Source organism: Physeter macrocephalus, chromosome 11 (genome assembly GCF_002837175.3).
Source record: "Physeter macrocephalus isolate SW-GA chromosome 11, ASM283717v5, whole genome shotgun sequence".
NCBI classification, from domain to species: Eukaryota; Metazoa; Chordata; class Mammalia; order Artiodactyla; family Physeteridae; genus Physeter; species Physeter macrocephalus.
Genome location: NC_041224.1, coordinates 84,560,004 through 84,585,678, shown reverse-complemented (window position 1 = coordinate 84,585,678; position 25,675 = coordinate 84,560,004). Strand labels below are relative to the sequence as shown.

General features: G+C 43.7%; 1 protein-coding gene across 4 annotated transcripts in view; it reads right to left on the bottom strand.

The window, feature by feature from the left end:
- AKAP13 (A-kinase anchoring protein 13) overlaps positions 1–25,675 on the bottom strand; it is a 166,994-nt gene that overhangs the window by 16,230 nt on the left and 125,089 nt on the right. For all 4 annotated transcript variants that reach the window (XM_028495273.2, XM_028495274.2, XM_028495275.2 and 1 more), the window contains 12 exons: positions 19,083–19,150; positions 16,851–16,917; positions 13,066–13,201; positions 11,530–11,642; positions 10,794–10,946; positions 9,922–10,172; positions 7,488–7,613; positions 7,254–7,371; positions 6,343–6,591; positions 2,890–2,966; positions 2,176–2,357; positions 1,973–2,055 (listed from right to left, as the gene is read on the bottom strand). In XM_028495273.2, coding sequence (XP_028351074.1) covers positions 1,973–2,055; positions 2,176–2,357; positions 2,890–2,966; positions 6,343–6,591; positions 7,254–7,371; positions 7,488–7,613; positions 9,922–10,172; positions 10,794–10,946; positions 11,530–11,642; positions 13,066–13,201; positions 16,851–16,917; positions 19,083–19,150 — 1,623 coding nt within the window. The remainder of the gene's footprint in view (positions 1–1,972; positions 2,056–2,175; positions 2,358–2,889; positions 2,967–6,342; positions 6,592–7,253; positions 7,372–7,487; positions 7,614–9,921; positions 10,173–10,793; positions 10,947–11,529; positions 11,643–13,065; positions 13,202–16,850; positions 16,918–19,082; positions 19,151–25,675) is intronic.

Below are 25,675 nucleotides of genomic sequence, written 5' to 3'. Positions count from 1 at the left end.
CCATGTCCCCTGCATGGGCAGGCGGACTCTCAACCACTGTGCCACCAGGGAAGCCCTCCCCATCTGCTTTTGAGGACACACTGCTGGTTCTCTTCCTACCACTCTTACTCCAGCACTTTACAGATCATACCTGCCACCTGCCATGAATGAGTATCTGGGCTCCCCCCACACCCCAGCCCCGGGCTCCATCCTAGACTCCTTTCTATACTTTACATGCTTTCCTTTCGGGGATCTCAGTCACTCCCATGGCTTCAATTACCTCTTATGTGCTGATAACTCGCAAAAGGCACCCCAAATCCTACCCACTTTTTGAGCACCAGACCGCTGAGTCCCACTGTCAGGCGGCTCTCTCCACGTAGACGCTTTGGTCTCCGCAGGTCAGAAACCTCTGTTCTCCCTTCTTGCCACCCCACCTCCTCCCTGTAGCCTGTGGCCTCTTCCTCAGGCAACATTATCATCTCCCAGTTACCCAGCTGGAAACCTGGGAGCGGTTTTGTCTCCTCACTCTGTCCCACCACCCACAGTGGCTCCTTATTTCTTACTCACTTCCATCCCCCCTCCAGCCTATTTCTCACCAAACTTATCCCAAGAGTCCCCCAACTGGCTTTTCCACTGCCAGTGGGCTCCCCCAGCCCCCTAAGTAATTCTCCCAACTGGTGTCAATACCAATTTAAAAAATTTAAGTTTAAATTTTGCTAAAGAAATTGTATCATTCCCTTTGTTGCCTTTCAAGATGTGGTGGCTTCCTGGCTTAATCTCCCATCACTCAGCCCTGACTCTCCAGACATACCAAACCTTCATTCCTTGGCAGACATGTCAAGTCCTTTTTCACTTTTCACCTAACTATTCTTCATCTGGTGAGGTAATTTTTTTCAGATGTAGCTCATGTGTTGTCTTCTCTGTGAGACTCACCACAGGCAGGATTCGTGGGTCCCACACATTTTATATGTGCCTGTGGTCTAGGTGGCCTGTCATTTATGTAGATCTCCCTTGCCACAGTGTGGGTTTCCCAATGGCAGGGAAAGTGTTTTAGGGCTCGTTGCATCCCTAGCACCTAGCGTTATGCCTGGCCAGGTGCTTCATACATGTGAAAAGAAGGCAGTTCTTATCTCTGCCATCCTAATCACAGGCAGAGATTAAAAAATGTGATACTGGCTCCAGTCTAAATCTGTCCATCTCTCTCTCTTTTTTTTCTCCCCATTGAAACAGAACGAAGTAATAAGTAAACTCCTTGGGCACCTATATTTACTTGACTCTGGGCCTTACTTCTACCCAAAGCACAACACGTATTTACTTCAGAACACTCAGCAAGCACCGGCAAAGGGGCACAAGCACTGCGCCCTGCAGCTGAGCAGACAGGGAGCACAGCCCTGGCTCTGCCATGAACTGTGTGTGTGTGACCCTGGCTTGCTTGGCCTTCATGGGCCTCAGCCTTCTCACCTACACAGTGGGGATTACAATACAGGTCGTGCAGGGATGCCAACAAGACTACATGAAGCAGTAGGGCCTTGACAGAGAGTGGTCAAACATAACCCACAAGCACACTTCTCCCCAAACCACCTCATGACGGATTTGGAACGCAGGGCACAGCAGCGGGGGTAACTGACAAACGGATTAACTGGAAAATTCTTTCCCGCAAGTACCTTTCTCTCTTTGTTTTAATCTTAGATGTGACCATGAATTCTAGCAGATTCTTCTGTGACAAAGTACAAAGACTGTCACCAGGGTCCAAGGACACTGATACCGAGATGAGAGACCCAACATCCCCTCGATCTAGTATCAAACACATTCCTACAGCCATTGTTCACCAGGACCTGTGCCAGCTCAGATTTGGTTTCTGTTTTGTTAGGAGCTATTCCCCTCCCCGGTTTACATGCCTGCCGGGACGGCTCTGGGATGGAGGAGCGGCGGGGACTCTACGGGACTGCAGACGCCCCCAGACAGGGCCTCAGACCGCTTCCACCAGCTTTACCTTTTAACTCCCGAGCTTTGGTGTCCAACAACTTCTTTTCTTCCTCATTCTCACTAGGAATTCCTTCATCTTCATCTCTGTTCCTAATACAACCACAACAGAACAGCACATTCTGAAGATGTCAGTTAGTCCGATGGCGGCCCAACCATTATGAAACCACAGAGGTACCAGGAGGCGGGGGTGGGCCAGGGTGTGTGACTCACAGGGTGCTGATCGTGTCCTGGATGATCTGAATCCAGCTGTTCCGCTCCTCTTTGGAGCTGGCGTGGACTTCCACCATCTCTGGATCTTTCATCCCCATACTGATTAGGAATAAACCTTTCTCCTCGTGTGCTACCTCTCTTACAATCAGCTTCTTTAGAGAGATCACCGTTGACTTCTGGTCCTGGAAAATGGGGAGAGGGCAGATGTAAGACATGGATACAACATTCTAGCTCTTAAGACAACCTCCATCTAAGGTAAGACTAGATGCCTTTTAAGAGCATATGGCTCACTCATATTTTATCCAACAGAAAAAGATTTCCAAAAAGGAAACGAAAATTTAAGGTTATCAAGGTTCAAGTCCTGTTTTCTGCACGATGAGTCCGTCCTGGTTCATCACAGAATCCGATTGGCAATGTTATAAATTGTCAAGATTTGTAATACGTAACGTGTGAGACATACTCCAGTGACAGATTTCTTTTTAGATCAAATGCCAAAGGCTCTCAAAAGGATTATGAGGGAACAGAAAAATAATTGGTGGGGAGGGAGGTGGGCAGAAAATTGCAAGGGTATATAAGAAATGACTCGGAGGCATTTGTCCTGAGCCAATTTTAAGAAGGTGGGAGAGCAGTAATACAGTGTTAACACTCACCACCTACCATCACGGGTTTGAATACTATTAATTACAAACAGCAGAGACAAACAATTCAGCTTACCAATGACGCAAAGACGTATTTCTGGTCTTTTTCTTGAAGGAACACTAAAACGTCAGTAAGCAGGACCGCTTGAACCTCTGTAGAAGGGGGAAGGAAAGAGAGAACAATGACCACTGAACGGTGAAGCACCTTCAGGGCACTTCATTAGAGGAAAACTCAGCAACACACCCGCACAGCACATTATTACACTCCTCCAAGGCAAGGGCTTGACATTTCTGCAGGGTCCAGATATGGTCATTAGATTTTTAGAGGCATTTTAAAATGGGACTTATCACCAAAGCCTTGTCTTGGGAAGGTTTAAGCACTCAGTGCTGGAAAGATATATCCCATAAGGCAAGATTTTTAAGAATAAATACTTTAAGAGTAAAGCTGGAGGGCTTCCCTGGTGGCGCAGTGGTTGAGAGTCCGCCTGCCGATGCAGGGGACACGGGTTCGTGCCCCGGTTCGGGAAGATCCCACATGCCGCGGAGCAGCTGGGCCCGTGAGCCATGGCCGCTGAGCCTGCGCGTCCGGAACCTGTGCTCCGCAACGGGAGAGGCCACAACAGTGAGAGGCCCGCGTACCGCAAAAAAAAAAAAAAAAAAAAAAAAAAAGAGTAAAGCTGGAAGGCAGGACTTTAACAGATGCTAAATAGCAACACATTCTACAGGTCATAATACTCAGCTCATAGTATTTCTCAACTTCTGATCATAGTAATGGGAAAAAGGCGTGGGACAGCAGACAGGAAGGCTGCCAGAAGGTGATGTACAAGAATATCTCAGTCTAATGAAAGGCAGGCTTCATCCACACGTCCTAGAGGACACGGATGGCTAGACAACACCCGCTGCCGTCAGAGGTACACGGAGTACAGTGGCTCCGCTCCCAGCTCCAACACAGCACAGTCAACCTCAACCCCTCTGTACCGTGGAAACAGCCTTCTCTTCTTCTCAATTAAGACAAAACAAAAGCCAAATTAACATCTCTAGTTGGATCCAGGAATCAAAAGAATGCCACAAACTCTTGCTCTAATCCTCTAGGAGTATGAAGTGACATTTCCCATCATTCCCTTAAGGACAAAGTGGGAACCCCCTGGAGGTTAGCCATCTACTGAGACCTAACAGGTCCCTCTGTACCACCTTCACTCTGGAAAGGGGAGCCTACAGAATCTCTGGGAAAACAACGGGCTGACTTATGCAGCCGCCTCCTGGGTGGTCAGGACCCTCTTGGCCTTTTCTACCACTACTGCCAAAACTGGGGTGCCCTCTCTGTGTAATTCATTGCAAAGCTATGAGGAAAACAGAAGCAAGGATGTCTGATTCCTAGGGTGGTCTAGTTTTTCAGCCTAGACCACAGTAATTTTCCATGCACTACCATTAGCTTTGACAAGTTTTTTTTTTTTAAACTTTACTTTTAAATAGTTCAGGTGTCTACCAAAAAAAAAAAAAAAAAAAAGCTCTAAAATATAAGTTTCAACTTTATTGAATCCTGAAGTTTACGTGATCACAGCGTCAGTAGATCAGAGAAGAACAATCCTACCCCTTTCAAGGGTTACCCAACACAGGACTGGCTGTTCTTGGCACAAGTCATTTTCACTTGGGGGTGAAAATGACTAAACACCGAACTCTTATCTCCACTGGCGACATTTTAGGCCAGAAAACCTATCGTTCTGCCATTGCTTTGACCGCAACATTATTCCAACAGCTGGAATCTATTAGTTTTTATTTCGGGAATGAATAAATAAACTGCTGTGTAAAGAAAATACAGCACTGGCAGCAACTCTAGGAAATCCACCCTTACAAGAGAGGGCAGGTACTTCTCTACCACCAGGCTACCTCCGACACGGCCTCACAGTGGCGGTGAGGCCAGAGCCCTCAACTGTGGTCTCAGGACATCACAGAGCATCAGGGCTGGAAGGAAGGAGCTGCAGGGATCGCACAGTTCAAGTTCATCATGGAGCAGTGAGAGGCACAGCTGGCTGGTGGCAGGAAGGGGTATTTCTTCTCTCTGAGATGACCCTGTCCGGAGAAGCCCTTCCCGGATTCCTGCAACAATGACCGCCCTCGTCTCGGTCACTGGTACCTCTGCACCCCTGCTGTCCTCTACCCTGCGCCCAGCAGCTGAACTACACACACTCTAACTCACCCCTTTCCTGTTCAAACCCTCCATTCAGAGCCCATTCTTCGCTCACTCCCATCACCAGCATCCCTGTCAGCCCCCTAGTCTGGAGCACGCACCCACCCCAACCTGGCCCCCGGCCGAGTCTTCAGCCATATTTCCTGCCTCACTCTGCTGCCAGAGACCCCGACTGCCCACCCTTCCCGACGGGCCAGACCCGTCAGCTCCACGCTTCCACGCTTATTCCTGCCTTCTGCCTGGCTCCCTCCTCTTGTCCTCAGTTCACGCCCCTCTACTCTAGCAACCATCATACTGCAGAGCAAGAACCTCTTTACAAGTCTCTTCATTCTGAGCCCAACTTCTAATGCAGGGTGTCCTGCGACATTCACCTTTGAGAGCAGCTGAATGCCTGGGATCTCTTTACTATGTGGTCTGAGCATGGTGAGACCCTAGCTAAGGACTCCTGGGAATTCTCCGAGAGCAGCTGCCTACAGCCTTACTTATACCTCGGCGATGAGAGAAGCACACATTTCACTCACCTGAGTTTTATGCCAGCGGGGCTGACGGCACTGGGCTGCTTTGTGTGCTCAGCTCACCGAGGCCAGGGAGGTGGGCTGGGTATACTCAAGGCTACTGGTGAGGTTAGAGTTACCATATAGGCCCAGAGGATACAGGTTTGATGAAAACAATTATTAAAAAAACAAACAAACAAACCAGATGTACAGATGACCAAAACTCCTAACTTCCTTCACTTGATGGGGCTGATCATTTAAAAGGTAAAAACTAAAATAAAACAGAAAATGAGTATCTTTTATGATCTCTTTTGCTTAGAGAAAGATAAAAGATGAAAACAAAGTTTAATAATAAATCTAGTTGCTTTGAGTTAAACTTTCGTTTCTCTAAGGTCTCAGGAGCTGAGAATTCCTCTGCCATCTCTTAGGAACGAGTGATGTATTTTTAATCTCAGAGAATCTATGAATTGTGCAACTGATGGTATTTCCCTCCTAGCAATTCTTTTGCCAGAGACCCTGACCCCAAATTTGTTGCCCCTCTTTTATAGGGAAAGTATGTCTTCCTTAACACCTTGCTTTTTTGTATGAATCTTACCCTTTGCTTTGTTCTTTAAAAAAATTTTTTTTTTCATTTCCCCTGACTGTATCATTTCCTCGTTCTCTTACTGTATTCTATATGGTTTTGTAAGCCATCTCAAACCAGTCTTTTCTGATACAAGATTAAGATCGATTAAATGACTGCTGCTCCTGTGTGATGTCATGGGTCCCTGGGAACAACCTGGTGCCGTATGGATTCTGCCTGCCGCCCTCTGGCACACGCTTTGACTCTGACGAGAGTGAGCCTCACCTTTCAACCTCCCTGTTGTGCTCTTCAGAAACAAGCTCCCATCCCGCACAAGCTTCTTCCGCTTCAGATCCTCCTTGGCAAACATCTGACCACTCTTCATTCTCATGATCGACTTGCTGTCTGTCTTTGTATAAATCTCATTGAGACGGACCTTCTTTTCATAACTTGCCACTTTGCTGTCCACAGCTCCAATCACATCCTTCACCAGGCCCAGGGACTGAGCTAGATCTTCCTGCTCCACTTCACTGTCTGAAAAGCAAAGAATAACTGTCTCAACTGGGCAGAAGGAGGGGGCGGGCCCTGCCTTCTTGCCCCATGTCACCGTCTTCCCTCTGTGGGCATGCTGGCAGAGCGAAGCCAACACGTCGAAGGGCACGTGCCTACCCCTCGCTCTGCCAGAGTTTAAATCAAGTTAGGTGTTTCAGTGATACAGCGGACATGCAATTATGTGCCACGTTCTAAAGTGGAAGGAACCCAACATTTTTAGGGAGGGAGAGGAGCAATGGGTTTTTTATTTACGTCTTTGTTTTACCTAATCCTTAATGTAACTGCCTAGGAGCAGGATTAGCTGAGAGAGAAACTACTAAGTAGTGATTAAACGAGAAACAGTGGTGATTCTAGCACTTGCAGGTGGGAATCATCTCCCAGTCTAGGGACAAGTGACAAGTTGCTCAGGTCACTGAACTCTCGTTGGGATCACTAAGTGGTTCCTTCCCTTCTTGCTCTCATTCACCCTAAGTCTGCTGATATAACACTTTAGGCTTTCACTCAAGAAAACTTTTTAAGATAAAACACAGGCTCTCTTTTAGACCTTCTCGACGTAAAAGAGTTCTTCTAAGGGGTCTCCAGTGCTGTTGGACAGACTGGAACAGTCCACTGGCAAACAAGACTGAGTCCAGAGAGAGACGCACCTTTGGTACATTGCAATATTCTTTGGAACAGAACCGGGTATTTGGTGATCCGTTGGGTAACAAGCAATATACACTCTGGGATTCCAAGCCTCCGTACGACTGAACTGCTCATCTTCTTCTGCAAGGAAGTAAACCAAGTGTCAGGAACTACCCAAGGAAGAAGGCTCGAGCTAAAACTGACAGTGACACAATGCTCTGGACGACATGGAAATCCCCACCGCTTCACATCAATACCTTCACAAAGGCCTGAAAACGCTTATCCTTGGTATAGAGGTCTTTGAAGTAGTTTACAGACTGGTTGTGCTGCCCACAAAACTTGCCGTATGTCTTCTTTAAGCGTTCTGCGTTCTCTCCTGAAAACTGCAGAGGAAAGAGAACAGAGGTTATGCCATAACTCAGGGTGCTAAACTCCTATTATCATTTTGTCCAAAGTTTCCAGTCTACTTGTGAAACCCAAGAGAGCTTCCTCATAACTTCCCCCCAAGGATTAAAAGATTAAAATGGTACAGGAGCTTTGGAAAACAGTTTAGCAGTTCCTCAAAAAGTTAAATATAGAGTTACCATATGACCCAGCAATTCCACTCCTAGACATAAAAACATATGTCCACACAAAAACCTGTATATGAATGTTCACAGCAGCATTATTCACAACAGCCCCAGAGTGGAAATAACCCAAGTGTTCATCAGAGGATAAATGGATAACGTATGACTGAAAAAAGCCAATCACAACGGACAACATACTGCTTTATTCCATTTATATAAAATGTGCAGAATAGACAAACCCACAGAGAAAAGTAGATTAGTGGTTGCCTAGGGCTGGGGAAGTTGATGGGGGTGATGATGATAAAAATGTTCTACGACGGACCGTGGCATTGGCTGCACAAGAGCCACGGATATACTGAAAACCACTGAACTGTGCACTTTAAATGGGTTGATCACAGGGCATATGAATTATATTTCAATAAAGCTGTTACATATATTTAAAAAATAATAAACACAAAAATATCTATGTACTGTGCACATAAGAAATGCAAGATGTGTTTTAACTCCCATTTGTCATAACACAGTAATAAAACAGAGAGACTCACTAGAAGTCTTTCATGAGGTAGCAGTCTCAAAGAAGTCATCCTGATAAGTTAGAAAGACATCAGAAACGGCCATCATTACCTAGGGATCTGTTTATCCTACTTACCTCAGGCCTAACAATTCTGCATGGCCCTTACATCATTCCCAAGCGTGTGCAATCTCAACGGTTCATCTGAAGCTACATTCACTGTGGGGTAACCGCTGAGTTTCTGTATGTGGTCCACAAGACACGCGCTAAGCATCAATTCCCGCTGGACTAACAATCTCTGGAGGCAACACAACTTGATCCTTACCGCCAAACTTGAAAAAACGTTCAGGGCAGCCTTTCCTTTTTCCCTTTACCAACAGGGAAGCTGAGGCAGAGAGATTTTTAAGTGATTGGCTCCCATCACAAAGCAAGTGCCCTAAAAGGGTGACTCTAGCACTGGCGCTCAGAACCAACAAATGGACACCATGGGGCTAACATCTTACTAGAGGACATGCGCAGACACAAGGAGCTACAAGGTCAGAGGAAGTACCAGTGCAGGTCTGGGGATGGAGAGGAGAGGCAGAGGGAGAAACATGGAAAACGACAGGAGGGGGTGTCTGGGGAGGAAGGGCCCTCACTTGCAGAACTGACCGGGCCCACTCCGAGGCCCTGACCACCAGTGTGCACGCGTTCACTACACTGCATCTGCATTTACTTCACCACGTGCCTATCCTTCACTCCTAGAATATGAGTTCCATGAAGCAGAGGTCTACACTATATTTACCTTTGCGGTTCCACATGGTATTGAGTAAATCCCCAGTAAATACGTGACAAATGAATGAATGAAGGCACCAATGAATTAATAGGCCGAGGGGTACAGACTCAAGAATACAACAAAAGGACAATATTTCCAATTCTCAGGCAAATGTTCCAGCAAGTAAGCCTCTGCTTCCACAATGAGGCAGAGATTTGCCGGTGAGAAAGAGCTAGTCAGATGTGATGCGATACCCCTCTGCCTATAAAGGTTATACTGGCATTACTCTTCTTTCAAAGAGAATGTTTTAAAAAAGAAACATTTAGAAACTGCCTATGACGTATACATCTGAAAGTATCAAAACAATTTTTAGCTAAAGTGCTTTTGACGTAGGATTGAAACCATACCATACCTTGATGAAAATATTAGCAAGAAATATTTTATGAATTATTTTACAGATGGTTTCTTAGTCAAGTTTTTAGCCTCAGGTGGTTTTTAGATAAATGAGCCTTTTGATTTGAGGCACAGGTTGAAGTTGAGACTTCCAAAAACTATTCTTTTATCTCTTAAACTATAGTATCTCTGATGTTGGTACAGACTCTGAGGAAGAAAAACTGACTTTTACTGCCTATCTACCATGTATGCTGGGTACTTTATATATACATTACCTCCTAAATTTTAAAATAGCATTAAAAGAGAAAATCTACTGTCCTCAATTACAGAAAAAGAAACTGAGGGTCGGAGAGGTGCAATCACTTGCCTAAGCTCGCAGAGATCGTGAGCAGTACAGCCAGGATGCGAACGCCCGGCTACGGGGCCCCCAGTGGGTGTGAGGCACCAGGGGCCCTCCGGCTGCTCACCTGGTGCACAAGCACATCCCCAATCCTCTTGATGAGAAAGTTCTTTTCACTTTTATCCACCAGAGAGTCCTTCTTCCGCTCCAGGATCCTCTGAAAGAACTGGCTGTGGATACTGATCAGCTCATCCAAACAGGGGAAGAGCTTCTCCACCATCTGCTGCTCGAAGAGCAGGTCGGCCGTCATGCCCCGGCTGTACACGTCGCTCATGATCTTGAGTGTGCGGAGGTGGTGGAACTCCGTCTGCATCAGCTCTGGGGGAGGGACAAGGCTCAGCGGTCAGGAATGCTCTCCTCGAGGATTCTCCTGCAAAGTGTGTCTGCTGCTACTAAGAGCCCAATTTTGCCTTAAGGCTATTTACGGCCCAATTTAAACTTTAAAACTGAGTCAACAGCTGTCTTTTCCCTAAAGTGTTTTCATCCTATTCCTCGATTTTTCACGGGACCTCACACTATTTTCTGACAGGTGTACTGGATTCCATCACTCTTAAGTGGCGGTTTCCAAAGTGGTCTTCATTGGGATTCAAGACCTTTCGTAATTTACTATGTTCCTATTTCCCAGAAATGACTTGTGTTTAGTCTAGTTTCTACTGTAGCTGAGGAATTAAACTGTACTGTCACAAGAGATCTCTTTTTAGGACTATCGCATAAATAAGCACTCATATTAAATAAAATGTCCAATAAAATTAAAGAATATAATTTTACAGAGAGAGTAAAGGATAGAAATAAGATGTCTCTATACCTCAAAGTTTTCAAAAGAAAATCTTTGAGAGGCTACATACTTGAAAATTGACTTGACATAGCCCAATAAATCCCCTAATAAACAATGCCAGACAATGCAAATCAAATATTAGCAGAGCACATGAAGAGTCTCACCATAAATCACTTCTTGCCGTTTGACCACATCTTTCTTTTGTTGTTTCAGAAACTTGCTGTCCACTATCTGACTCCAGGACTCTGCTTCCAGCTGTTTGGACTCAATCTCAAAGTCTCCCATTAGCTGCCCTTCATTCATGTCTGTACCTACTCCTCAAAATACAAAAAAAATCAATATCAGAATCCTGCGTCTGTGACCTCTAAAAAAAAAACCTCTGCTGGACGTTCCTCAGGGTGATAATTTCATGAGACATAAACACTCTACACTAATACAGGGATGTTCATAGAATATATATTCTATTAGAAAAGATCATTTTCTGTTCCGGAGTGACATACTTTATATTCAAGACTTTGGTTAAGGGTGATAAACGTCACATAAATCAAAGGTGATTAAGACATGATCAGGGTCCTGGTGGCTTTACTTGTTTAAGAGAGTAGGCTTACAGCTGTGCCAAAAGAGCTAGAACTGAACGTGTATGAAAGTCTAGGGGAAGAAGAAGCGTTTGTACCAGAGTCTGACCACATTAAAATCAATGACATCCTTCAGTGGACAACCATCTAACAACAGGATAAGTGGGTTTGCCAACTCATTATAAAGCATGTGATGCTTTACAGACAGTTCAGAGAAGTCTCACAGGAGTAAGGAAGAGGCAGGAGGCGCGTTAGTGCTTGCATTCTAGGAGATGGCACAAAGTCTCTGCAGACGCACACAATACACGCCATGGCTTCTGCTTACCCTCATCGGTAAGGGACTCTGTTGACTCATTGACCTTGCTGATTTTATTTAGTGAGTCTGTTGAATGAGACAGGAATTTCCAGGTGTTTGATATGTTCTCATCATTGCCAACTCTGGGGGCAAAAGGAAACACATACTGTCAGGTACATTCTGAGAAGCCACAGTTTCCGGTCTTAAGTGGAGATCTGAAAAACTATAAAATGACAGCTGGCTGCAAGTACTACAATGATGGAAGACAAATTACTTATGTCAGGTACCCAGCAATATGTAACACAAACTATTAAGGAAGGCTGGAGGCATTTAACATCACTGCAAGCGTGAACTTTTTGAGCCTTGGGTTTTTTTTTAACGATAGGTAGCAAGGAGAATGCTCTTCCTTCAAACTGCATACACATTATAAAAGAAATTTTTCTGTTTGAAACGCATGTCTAACCACTACACTTTTTCCCTGTGTTCCCTAAATAACTATAGACCAAGCACATATATTAAACCATATTCTTCGAACTTTTCTTGACCCCAACTCACCAGCTAGCACATTAGGCACCCAGTAGATGTTTGTGGTACAACACAAAGGTAAGCCAGAGTCATTTAAAACTAAATTTTATTTAAAGGCCAACTTTTAAAAGTCATAATATAAACTCATTTGGATAACATAAGAACTTTGAAAAGAAAGCCTTTGGTTAATTACAACAGAAAGACAAAACAATATAAAAATACCTGAAACTTTTTTTTTTTTTAAGGAGGAGGAAACATTAGCCAGCACAGAGGTTAGGAAACACAGACAAAAGGAGATTTGCATCCTTCAGCTGGGAATTTTCCTCCAGCCTAGGTTAAGAGAGCTGCAAGAGATGTTTTGAGTCCTACATTTGAGATGACTTCTTTACTGGATGGGAAGGCAGGCATCTTACCCCAAACAGCCAGCAACATCATAACTGGCCCTGTGCTAACCACAGACAGCTGAGGCCTGAACAATCAGGGGCCAAAGCAACTTCTGGAGGGACCACAAAAGGACCTCAGTGCAGATGAGGGACGGGGAACCTACTGTAGTACCCGGCCCATTATTCACTCCCATGACTTAAGAGTCAAGAGGTGAGTTTAAAAAAAAAAAAAAAAAAAAAAAAAGTGAAACGAAACAAAGTTACCCCCTCCCCCCAGGTTCATCTGACCAACAGAAAAGTGTGACATGAAAATACAAGTGATTGAAACCAAACATTCAGAATTAAATCTTTTTTCCTATTCCCACTTCTTATTTTGATCTGAAAAATCATCCTTTTAGGAGGCAGGTTCTTTAAAAGCAGGGCTGATCATGTATAAAAGCAGAGGACAATTGGCCTAAAAATGGTGTTTAAAGGGGATCCTTGCTACAAAATGGCGATCATGATGGTGCATCAAAGCGTAATCCTCACCCCACGCATCTGTAGCACTAACCCATTACGTTATACATTTCTTTCTAAAACAATCTTTTTGTCAAATGGTATAAATTATTATGCTCTGTCACCTAGATGTCAACTGTGCTAGCTTTACATCCCCACTCACCCAGCAATGTTCTGAATGGAGACACTTTTGGAGAGCGACACACTCTGCTGGGACCGTCTGTTAGCAAACATGGGGGCGGTAGTGGTTTCATCGGCCAGGAGGACTGCGGACCTAGGGCGCTCCTTGGGCTGGGAGGCTGTAAAGAACGAAAGGACACCAAATTAAGTATCACCACCGACACATGCCCACCAGCACTGACTCACCTGATGAATGCCAAATAGAAGCAAACTGCTTTAAAAGAGATTTACCCTGGGAGTGTAAATAGGTACAAAAACTCTATGGAAGACAACTTGGCAATAGCTGTTGAAACTGTAAATGCCTATATCTTTGATCCAGTAATTCCATTTAGGATATGTTTATTCTACAAGATTTACTTGTTTATATTCGAAATGACATATGTCCGAAGTTATTCAACGCAAAGTTTTGTAAAAGCAAAATGAGTATCCAAAGAAGATCAGTTAATAAATCATGGTACAGCCTACATGTGAATACTATGAAGCTTTAAAAAAAAAATGAGGACACTCTCCATGAACTGACACAGATCTGCAGATAACATGTTAAGGGGGAAAAAAATCAAGGTGCAGAGTAAAGTGTGCAACAGACCACCTTTTACGTTTTAAAAACATAATTAATAATCCAAATTGGTATTTGCTTTAATAAAGAAACTTAAGGAAGATTAAATATAAAACTAAGAAAAGCGGTTTACCTGTGGGGTGTGATGGCAATGAGGATAAAGAATCGTGTGAAAGTATCATATATTTAAAAATTTAAACTAATTCAAAGTAAGAGAAAAGGAGACCAAAAGAATTTTAAGGATAAAAGGAGCCTCAGAGATAACTGAGGCTGGTGTTCTTTGGGAGGACCTACCAAGAAACGTGTGAGGGGCTGGTTAGATATGCAAATTCCCAGCCCTCCTTGTTCTGTGCGGGTGGGACCTGGGAGCCTACACATTTACCAGCTCCCCAAGTGATTCTTCTGTACAATGTCTGAGAACACAGGTTTTGACCAATTCCTTTAATTTACAGATGAGGAAAATGCAACATGTGTTTGATGTCACATAGCTAATTTGTCCTCATACTGCATATTTCTCTTGAACTTGAACAAAGAGGAAACTGCAGCTCTAATTTCATGCTAAAGTAGTCACACTGCCATCTGGGTAACAAATTATTTTTCCTTGGTAGCTAACTAAACTGCTGCATTATCTGTCCATCCCCAGGAGCATCAGGAGCTGAAGGAAATAAGACTGGGGCAGCTGTTATGGCTTCACAGTATTACAGGATGTTTCTGACTTAATAAAATCAATAAAACCATTAATTTCCAATTCAAATTCTATTTAGAAGAAGGTGATATAATAAACACCAGAAACATGCTACCCTATAACATGACCAGACCCTTCCTGCAGGAAGCACACAGGAAACTAGGAGATGTGGGTCCCACACCAACAGGGAAGAAGGGCAACTGGCAGGGAAGAGAACATGCTCAAGTGTTCAAAAGCCTGGAGCACATCCTCAGTGTCTCAGAAGGGAAGCTGCTGAGCAGATAAAATCTGATGGAGGAAGAAACACCGGTTCTCGAAGAACAGTAGGATGTGGGTGAGTCAACAGAGAAAGAGGACATTCTGATGAGGAGAACTGCAAGAAGGAAGGCAGAAACACTCTATTAATGTGAAAGGGAGATAACAAGCAGAAGAGGAAGTAATCAGAGGGTGCACGTAAGGGATCGGTGAAACGGCCGGAGAAGCAGAACGGAGTCATGCCATGCAGAGCCCTGAAAATTATAAAGAACCACCTGCATCTAAAAGGCAGCATAGGGGGGTGAAAACAACAACTTTCCCTTGTTGAAACCAATCCACTCCACTCAGGGAAGTTGCTAACTACTCTCTGAGCCTCAGCATCCTTATTTGTGATGGTGATGGTAGTGGTGAAAGCAAACACTGAAGGAGGCCTCTCACCAAGTACTTCATTGGTGTGATCTCACTTAAACCCGATGACCACCTGCTGATAACTATTACCATCCTTTCACAGAAGAGGAAAACGAGGTACAGGGGATTTAGTAAACGTCGAGGTTACGCGGCTGTTAAGTGGGATGCCGGGATTCAAACCCATCCAACTTGAATCCACAATCTGTACTCTTACGGCTACGTTACCTCAGGAATAAAAAGGGTAAAAGAGGAATAAGAATACATGTGGGGGTCAGACATAATAGGTATTTTTTGGAAAAATGCTATTTTATCTGATTTAAAAGAGAAAAAAGGTTTCTGAAATAAAGGATAATGTCACAGAACCAAAGTTTAAGGAAGATTAGACTTGTAAAAGGTGTTGGAATGGGTTGGATCATTGGTTAAAGTGGGTGACAGTCTGGCACAACTTTTCTTCTAGGAATCTACGTGCAAAGATGGGCAATAACTGGACTTCTGTCTAAAGGGACTCCACACCCTCCTGGTGGCACAGTCTCTACAGCCATTCCGGGGCCATCTGGAAGCACTCAGAGCAGTCGGGCACAGGGCGGTGGTCCCCAAGCTCGAGCGTCTGCATCACCATCACCTGGAGCATCTACTAAAACACAGATCACTGGGCTCCGCCTCTGGAATCTCTGACGTGGTAGGTCTGGGTAGGGCCCAAGAATTGGCACTTCTAATTGATCCAGGATCTACACTTTGAAAAACACGGCCTGAGGTTAAGTTTCACATGGGCTCCCACAGAGCAAATTTAGGTGATATTCATTACTGCATCTTTATGGCAGGAGTTGGAAACAACTCAGACAACCGTCTTTGGGGGAACTGATAATTAAAATGTGGTATATATTTAGGAAAGAACACCATGCAGCGATCTGAGACAACAGCTTACATACAGTAACACGCATAGATCTCAAAACCATATTGAGTGGGCTTCCCTGGTGGCGCAGTGGTTGCGCGTCTGCCTGCCGATGCAGGGGAACCGGGTTCACGCCCCAGTCTGGGAGGATCCCATGTGCCGCGGAGCGGCTGGGCCCGTGAGCCATGGCCGCTGGGCCTGCGCGTCCGGAGCCTGTGCTCCGCAACGGGAGAGGCCACAACAGAGGGAGGCCCGCATACCACAAAAAAAAAAAAACAAAAAAACCCCCACCATATTGAGTGGAAAAAACCCCAGCAGAATGGATAAGCAAGTCATATCATCTAATTTAAATTTAACGCACAAAATCATAAGAGATATTTCCAGAGGTACACATATGTCTAAAGATACGGCAGATTAGAGAGGTTTACATTAAATACACTGCAGTGCGTGCTGAGGAGGGGAAAGGAATGAGATAGGGAATGAAGAATGAAAAGAGGAAAATATTAAGTAAAACCAAAGTGAAGCTTTGCACAGACTGGAGAAGACAGGTTGATGTGAATGGGAGAGGTGTGATTTACCCAATTTGTGTACCACTGAAGTCCTTGGGGAAAAAAAGAACTATCTTCATAACTCCACAGTTTGTCAAGAAGTTTAATAAGCAAGATCTCATTTGATGCAACTGTAACGCTGCTAAAAGCAAGTTTCACTGTCGACTCACGCCAGAGAAATTTCAAGACACACAGGGCTAAGGTGCTGCCTTTTAAGCTAAGACACACACTATTCTAGAACCTTCCAGAGAGTTTGATGGTAGAATGTTAAGGTTTTGGTCAATGAAACTGCAGCCTTCTCTAAGTATTCAAAATAGGTATTCAAATCTTGCTTAAGAATAACAAATAAATACTACAGAAGTATGGGTAAGTCCTGAACCAGAGAGGCGAAAAGGAATCATGAGAGGTGGGCTGAGCTACTTACACTTGTTTCTCATAATGACTGTGGGCAGCGAAGATGTGTCATGTGCTTGAAGGTTCCCTTTGGGCTGCTGAAAGGAAAAGAAAGCCTGAGTGAACACTGCATTTACAATTTATCTTCTGTCAAGTTTCAAGAGGCCTAGAGCAGGAAGCCAGCTGCTCCTACTTCCCCGCTCTGTTCCGACCAATGGTCCTCGGCATCCTAGTCCTAGCTACAGCCACCCACTCTGGCTCTCCTCTGAACCCGCCAAGCACTCTGATCCTGCAAATGCTATCTCTTCTGCCTGGAATGCTCTTTTCACCTTCACAGGCACGGCATTCTTCTATTTCAAGATAATCCCTCCTTGGTAGAGCCATGTGTTAGCTTTTCTTCTCCTCACCCAAGGAAGTGACTGGCACCCCTTAGAACCCTGCACGTGCCCCTGCCTAGTTTTTTCCTTATTTATGGTCATCGTCTGCTTGTCCATCTTCCCCACCAGAATGCTGGTTTCTTAAGAGCGGCATCTGCGCCCTTTTTGTTTCTATTTCTCCAGTGACTCGCATTTATAAGGTGTTAAATAATTCTTAGGTAAAGTGCTAATTTTAAGACTTTTGGTGTAGCATGGAACAGAGACACTGTGTGAGAAATTACAGACTGAAGCAATTAGTCTGAGATAAATCATTAGTGAAAAAGGGTCCATTTAAAATGGAACTCCCCCTTCCAGGTTACGTCCTTTTCTAGGGGATATGCTGTATCCCTATCATTCTCCTTCTCCTATAGCACATTCACAGTAACAGCAGTCTTACCAGAGATCACAAACTCAAATGCCTGTGGGGTCAGGCAGGTAACAAAGGACAGAGGCGAGTTGGAGGAGCGGAGGAGTGGCAGTCTGGGGCTTGTACATCTTGTCCAGAGGAGGCAGCAGCCACTCAGCCCCAGTGGATTATCACCCACCACCCACCTCTCCAACATTTAAGGAACTACAGGCCAGATACTGTTCTACGTGCTTAGGAGCTACTGGTGGATCAAACACTCCCGACTTCAGACTGCTTGGCAAGTTTAGTGCTTATATTCTAGTGGCGGGAAGGTACAGATCATAAAAAGTAAATGTAATATAATAAATAGAGTGTGTTAAGTAGACCCTAAGAAGGTGATAAGTACTATGGAAAAAAAAGAAACAGAGCAAGGTGGGAAAAGGGAATGCTGGGTAGGGGGAAATACCAGGGCTGTGAGACCTTCCATTTCTTCAGGAGAAATCAGAAATCCAAATTGGTGTGAAATACGATTTTTCAATAAATACACTAACTCAAATTTTAAAAAAATTACTCCATGAGCCAAACAAAATTTATGTCCATGGACTGAATAAGATCTGGGGTACAGAGGTCTGTCATCTTTACACTAGAGTTCAGTGCTTCTCAAAGTGTGGTCCTCGGACTAGCAGCATTAGCATCATCTGGGAACTTATTAGAAAGGCAAGTTCCTGGCCCCTCCCCACCCACCAAATTGGAAACTCTGGGAGTGGGGCCCAGTGTCATCTTATAACAAGCCCCCGAGGTGATTCTAATGCACACTCCAGTTTGAGGCCACTGCACTAGATAAATGTGTTTGGTTATTGGAAACACACAGCATGCTGAGCATTTGTGTAGATGGAGCTGGAGAGCACTCTTCTGACAAGGAACAAAGACATTTATGAGTGACTACAACACTGAAAACCACACAGGCCACCTAAACACCCATCTGCCCCCAGACCCGTACTCTTTAAGGGCCCTGATATGCAGTGCCTGTTATCACACAGCTGCATACTCAGAGCACCGTACCATCATACACTTCCTGCTCAGGTCATGTGATCCACACGAGCCTGTGGAGAAAAGTGCTGCCAGACAGGCCCATTTAACCCTGACACTCCCCAGCCCATCAGCGTGTCAGAGCCCCTGATTTCCACCTGCTGCCCTCATGGTCCTGAAGGAAGCCAGGCGTGTGAAAGGCAGAGTAGGTCTGCAGACACAAGTTAAGAAGAAAACCACTTCAATGGCAACACAGATTAAAATCACAGAGAAATGTGCATTTAACATGGAGAAGTTCTGAAAGAATTTTACCTTCCAAAAGCCACAAATTCCCGAGTGTGTTAAGAAGAGAAAAATCATTTTTGGTTATTTTAGTCTCAAAGTAGGTACCAAATGATGAAAATAAACAAAAACTACAACCCCAAATCTCCCAACTCTGCAGATTTTATTGGTTTAGCCAGAAATGTCTTACCTTCATTTTGACCTTTGCACAGGAGGCCAGACTTTCTCTACAGCCTTTGTGGACAAAAGCACTACAATCTGAAAAGAGAGCAAAACCCCAGGTGACATTAATACACAGCAAACAGATCCCCCAGACTGGTTTTCCACTGCCACAGCAACCGACAGACTGCCAGGTGAAGCTGCTCACACATCAGAATGTGACTAGCCAAAATTACAGATTGCAGCCCTCTTCTAGGAAGCAGGCATGCGATGTCATTTGGAGGAGGAGAAACAGGAGCAGATGTGATTTCTGATTAATAAAAACTAGAAATCCGAAACTTCTTGGGCAGGAAGCTGAGAGGCTACAAAACTAAAAGTGAAAGTATCTGCTGTCAATATGTAAGTCTAAGTCACAAATAATACATAAATGATATGTATTGACATATACAGACATTTACATATACGTTTAATAACACCCACAAATAATACATAAATACAGCCCCTTAACAGGGGCTGTGAAATCTGTATGGACCTAACTACCTTGAACTTTTTGCAACACCCCGAGCGAGTCAAGAGCCGCAGAAGAAAGGTCATCAGAACCACCCTAAAAGCACCTCTGGGAGCCCTGACTCAAGAGAAAGCGGGAGACTTCCTGAATGATGAACAGCGATTTCCTGAAAGATGAAGCACAGCCCATAATCCTCCAAGGACACGATTTTATTTCAACTCTTATTTCTCACTCCTTGGCCCACAAGGGCCACTGATGTAAAAGCCCCGCCCTCTGTGCCTCACAAGGGTCATCATCAGCTTGTACTGCTGCTATGAACTCATAAAACAGAACTGCGCCAGGAGGCCAGAGGTGAAGTAAAACAAATAAAAGAGCTGTCTGTGGGGACACCCCATGACGAGCATCTCTCCAGGGAAGGACTGCCTGAGAAAATCAACAGATACCACCCCATCAGGCAACGCTTCACACCCTGATTCAGGAAGAACCACCGGTCCTGCCTATGGTAACCCACGAACCATGGGCCAGGATGCTCTCCTGGTTCCTATGTACGGATTATGAGGATACTAGAATGGAGACTGCCAGAACCCCAGACCCCAGAGGCTTTTCCCCATTCCTTCCTCAATGCCTACTCGGTTCACAGGTCTCTTCCCTAACACCACCAGTCACAATGCGTTGGATAATCTTATGGTTTTGTCCTCCACTGAGTGCTCCTCTAGGGCAGGGTCCCTTCATCTACTGCCGAATCCTTAATCAGGTCTCCCTAGCATAATGCCTGGCTCCTGCCACCGACTCAAACGTCTGTTTGAGATCTTATGTCTGTTTTATCCAAAAGCCAAGTGCCCTGAAACAACCTAGATTACAGTATGTCAGATATCTTATCAACACTAAAAGGAGTGCTAGAAGAACAACCATCACACTAAATGTGATTTAGGTCCTGGCTCTCCTAATTAGTTTATGTTACCCTATTCAAGTTCCTTCTCTATAGGCCTCAGTTTCCTCAGACCTATAAAATGAAAGGAAGTACCACATCTTCCCCCCAGTTCCTTTTCTCTGTGATCCTATAAGACTCCTTATGCTACATCTCTTGAAGAAAGAGATAATTTTCCAAGTAAATCCACTAGATTGTTCTATAAGGTTCATGTTGCAGAAGAGTTTTCAACTTAGTCATCTGAATTATCACTAGGACAGACCCATCCTTCAGGGCATGGTTCGGGAAAGTTCCAACTGGAGAAATCTTGGCTGAAGCTATTTCCATAAAAGAGGCGATAGGGAGCAACTCGACTTTTGTTGACAGGATGGCCCAGAGCGGGAACTTGTCTGGAAGTGGGGTGGGGTGAAGTATTCTGGGCCTTTTACTCTCAGGCCTACCAAGCCTTCTATCTAGCTAAGCTCTTCTAGCTCCACCCCAAGTGAAATTCACGGTCTGGTCATTTTTCTGATGTTAAACAATCAGAAGAGACATCCATTTACCAACGGCAGCATGAGGAGAGACTCTCCTGGGAAAGGCTCACTCAGGGAATCAACAAGAGGAAAAAACCTGGAAGGTTTTATCTCAGTCACAGCTCTCTTCTCATTTCCATTGTTTTCTTCTCCAGGAGGAGACTGCAAGGGAGCTATATGGATGCTATGCTCCCTGCAATTTCTTCTGTTTGTGATCATGACCATTTCCACATAAGTCGTGAAACTGTTCCACAAGTCAGCAGTCATAAAAGGGTTATGTATCATTGAATATTAATGCCAGGGTTTCTCAGCAACATCCCTTTCTGGGCACAAGGAAGGCTCTGCAGAAGGAGACCCTGGGGAGTGACTCATTCTAATCAGCAAAAGGAAACATTTTGAGGATATTTTTCTCAAGAACCGGAAACCACTGGCCCTCAATAAATTGTCTAGTTCTCTGCTACTTGAAAATAAGGATACATTTTGATAAAGAAATCATCTTACTACTCAGAGAAAAAAGCAGAATCACAAATAGAAATCCACATAACTCTGAGATGCCAATGCTGTTATGCCCTTCTATACATCAGGCAATGTAATTCATATTCCAGGATCTAGACTTGGTGAACTTTGGCTAAAGACTTTACGCCCCACTAGCCTTTCTGGTCTTCCAGAAAGGGTCAAAGAGGCAACAGGTGGGCTGGACCGTTTGTCTTTTATTGATTTGTATTCAAAACTTTTTGCCTCTCACTTCTCAGAAAACTTTTTTAATGGCTCCCCATCATCTTTAGGATAAAGCCCAAACTTCTTACTTAGCTTGACATGGCCCATCACATGCTGTGTACATTTCTAGCCCCTTGCCATGTTCTGTCACACCTCTGAGCTCTGAACAAACTGCTTCCTGTACTTGCATCCCTTTCCCTCTCTTCCTTCCCTGACTAGGTTGGCAGGGCTCAGCTCTCTGAAGTCTTCTCTGACTCTTGCAGGGAAGATAAGACTCCCTATCTCTATGCTTCTGGTATTCCATGCTTGCCTCTGTCATGGTACTGTACTGTGATGGCCACACTCTTCCACTGGGCAGAAAACTCCTGGAGGGAGTCTAACTCTGTCTTTCTAAATTTTATATCCCTACCCCCAGCCTCAGGCCCACAGTAAGCACTAGATGTCTGAAGGAGGGAGAGGGGTGGGCAGGTGAGCTCCAAGCTGCTAGACCCACAGCACGAAGTATAACAAAGTAGTTGAGGCAAACCTCTATATGCATCTTCTAGTAAGAGAGAACGTGTTTCCCCCCCATCGGCCCCACTATCCTTACTCAGGGTACAAGTCTCCCCTCCCTCCCCTGCTACACAGATGCCTGGGACCACGGAGTGGTCTTGTTGATCCATCATCTCTTTCTCATGCACAGGCTTTCCAGCTCCCCTCCCCATCTTTTCCCTCTGTCCTTCACATACATCTGCTTTAATCCCATTCTTCCTTACCCTCTCTTGAGTCTTGCCTCGGTACCCTAGGAGAACCTCTTCTTCACTCCATTTTACTTAAACAAAATATACTTTAAAACATGGGTGATAAGAATATGAGGAAAACTAATGAATTCATATCATGAACAAAGAAAAGCACACATTTCGAAATGGAATGAAAGGTAGTGCCATATCCAACAACACCATCTTAAAAATGTTTAAAACTCCTCATAAAACAATAAGACAAAGAACCAAACAGAAAAACAATACAAAGACTATTAACAGGCAATTCACAAAAAACACAAAATGGTGCTCAAGCTCTCTAGAAATTAGAGAAATGCAAGCTCAAACAACATAGAAATATCATTTCACATCCAACCAGACGGGCCAAAATAAAAGTCTGCCAGTTCTAGGTACTGGTGAGGATATGGTGATGCAGGAGCTCGCATCATCTGCCGATGGACGGTACATCCATTTTGGAAAGTAATTTGGCAACATCTAGTAAAGGTAAAAACGTGCTCACTTTATAAATTAGCAATTCCCTTCTTGGTATATAGCCTGGTGATACACACAAGTACAATTAAGGATGTTCCCTGTGGCACTGTCTGTAACAGACAGAAATTGGAAATAACCCAAATGACTTAGCAGTGGAACAGATCTGATATATTAAAAAATGAAATACCATATAAGAGTTAGAAGTCAATAATCTAGATCCACGTGTTTCAATATCCTGTCTGGATCCCCCAAATATGATGCTGAGGAGAATAAAGCCAAGTTACAGAATGAGATACACTGTATGGGACCACTTAAATAAACTAAAAAACAAAAAAAATTTTTTTAATATTGTTTATATATAAGATAGTTATAAAACATTGGCTACATACACACTGAATTCATGATAGTGTTTGTCTTGGGGAGGAAGAGGAATGGGATTAGGCAGGGAAACAGGGGAATTCAACCTTAACTATAATGGTTTATTTCTTCAAAGCTGAAAAATAATCTAAAGTAATATGACAAAATGTTACTTTTATTTTCATCTTGAGTAATGGGCACATAGGTGTTGGTTATGTTATCCATGCACTATTTTATATTAGTGTGTTCTTTTTTAAAACCCAAATTCTAATTCCTTCAAAGTTCCCTGCATTTGCTTATCTTTTAAAACAAATATATAACAATTTTCAATTAGATTTTATTATCTTATATTCTAGTTAAAAAACAGCATTTTCTCCTTTGCTGTAATGAAAATCGACATTTTAGGCATGAATGGGCAACACAGGGTGGTGGATTTGCTTGAGAACTTGCCACTAATTCTGATCTACAAAAATGACCAACCAGTACACCGTGGACAGAACTTGCTTTCACGTTGCATTCTTCCTGTTCCTTTCCTCCCCATCAGTTCCATCACCCTATACAGAATTAAACAATGGTAAAGGTACAATCACTTTTAAACAGATTTTAGCAATATTCAAGTTCTCAGGCCAGTGTTTGAGAATTAAAAGACAACTGCAATTGACGAATCATAAAAGCAGAAGTAATATTTAAAATGCACTTCTGGTAAACAACTTTTCACACAAATCCACTTTAGTTAACTGAGACATGTCCCCAAACCCACAACCCAGCTGAAAATTTTAATATACTTTATTAACATGGTCACAAGTCTTAGAGATAAACAGTTTGCATGGATGTCTGCTTAATTTACTCAAGTACCTACTTGCAAACCACTCTACTTGTTACCAGGCTGTCCTGGACTCAGTTCATGGCAATGGTTTTAGTGGTATACGTGGCTGATTTAGAAACTTCCGCCCCACTGACATCAGCCAAAGTCATGTGGTTAAAAACCTCTGTTTTGGAAAACAAACAATTACTGAGAACTTAAGAATCGAACACAAATCTAATACATTTTCAAGCTCTCTGCCACAAACTATACCATGTTGTTAGGGAGATCAAAGAATTATTTGGCTTTTTATTTATTTTTCAAAAAGATTTCCTGATAGCAGTAAGCAATATACTTTCATTCTTTAAAGTTCTTCAAAAAGGTCTTGGCACAGTGGTTTATGGGAACAGAGCTGACCCTTAATTAGACTCCTCTGAACTTAAAAGCAAACAGCCCAGCCTTCAACTTCTTTTCTTGCTACAAGGAGGCATCAAACAAAAGGATATGAAGGAAAACCCACATGACTGGGAGCTATCATCTATCTGTTGCTGCATTGTTTTTAACCTCTGCCACCAGATCTTTGGTGAATTGTTGTATACTATACACTCTCTTTCAGCAGAAAAATCAAACAACCCATTAGAGAGACTGGCTTAAGAAAATCAGCATTAAGAAGGGTAAGAGGAGTGGCCACGCCAAACTGAAATTACAGCATGGCATATTCCAGGCCTCCCTGTTAAGGGAAGGATTCACCTTGAGTTGTGTTGGGGACCTGAAGGAAGGGCTCTTCTGACACTTTAGTCCAGTGGGCGATGTGCTGAAGAGCTCCTCCTAGAGACAGGTCTGAGCAGCAAAATCCATCTGGGGAAAATTCTCTGACCCTTCTTAAGGATAAACGTTGGAGAATTTTTTAACTTTAAGGAGAGAAAGGTGCAACTGCTTCCTATTGTGTCAACCCTAACCAAGAAAACTCAAACAACAAAAACAACAAAAAAACATTTAAATACCAACAATTTAGAAATACACGTTCCAAAATTATTTCCACAACTTCTTGTTTAAATTCTTTGGGGAGTGTGAGACACTGCCTGGTCTGGACTGATAGAGTGTAGATACAAAAGCCTTGCAAGATATTCTTGGTAGTTAGCGTAATAACCACAATTCTGATGTACAGGACAAGAGGAAAGCCACAAACAAGCCAAATCATCTTAGCTGAAGTACTCACCTAGCAGCAGTTTTCAGAAGAACACTGGTAAACAAACAAACAAAAACCAAAATGAAAGTGCTCTGTTTGGATAAGAATTGACTTTATTGCTTAGGCTCTTTCACCTTCCTTTTCCCTAAACGAACTTCTTTTCCCTAATCAGTTATATGTATTTTACTATCTAAGCAATGAATTCTAAATACGAGAAAACTGCCTATCTAGAGAGCTGTCTTCCCAGATAAAATCTAAAGCTGAATCCAACCATCACACACATTCTAAACTCTTTTTTTTTTTTTTTTTTTTGTGGTATGCGGGCCTCCCCCCGTTGCGGCCTCTCCCGTTGCGGAGCACAGGCTCCGGACGCGCAGGCTTA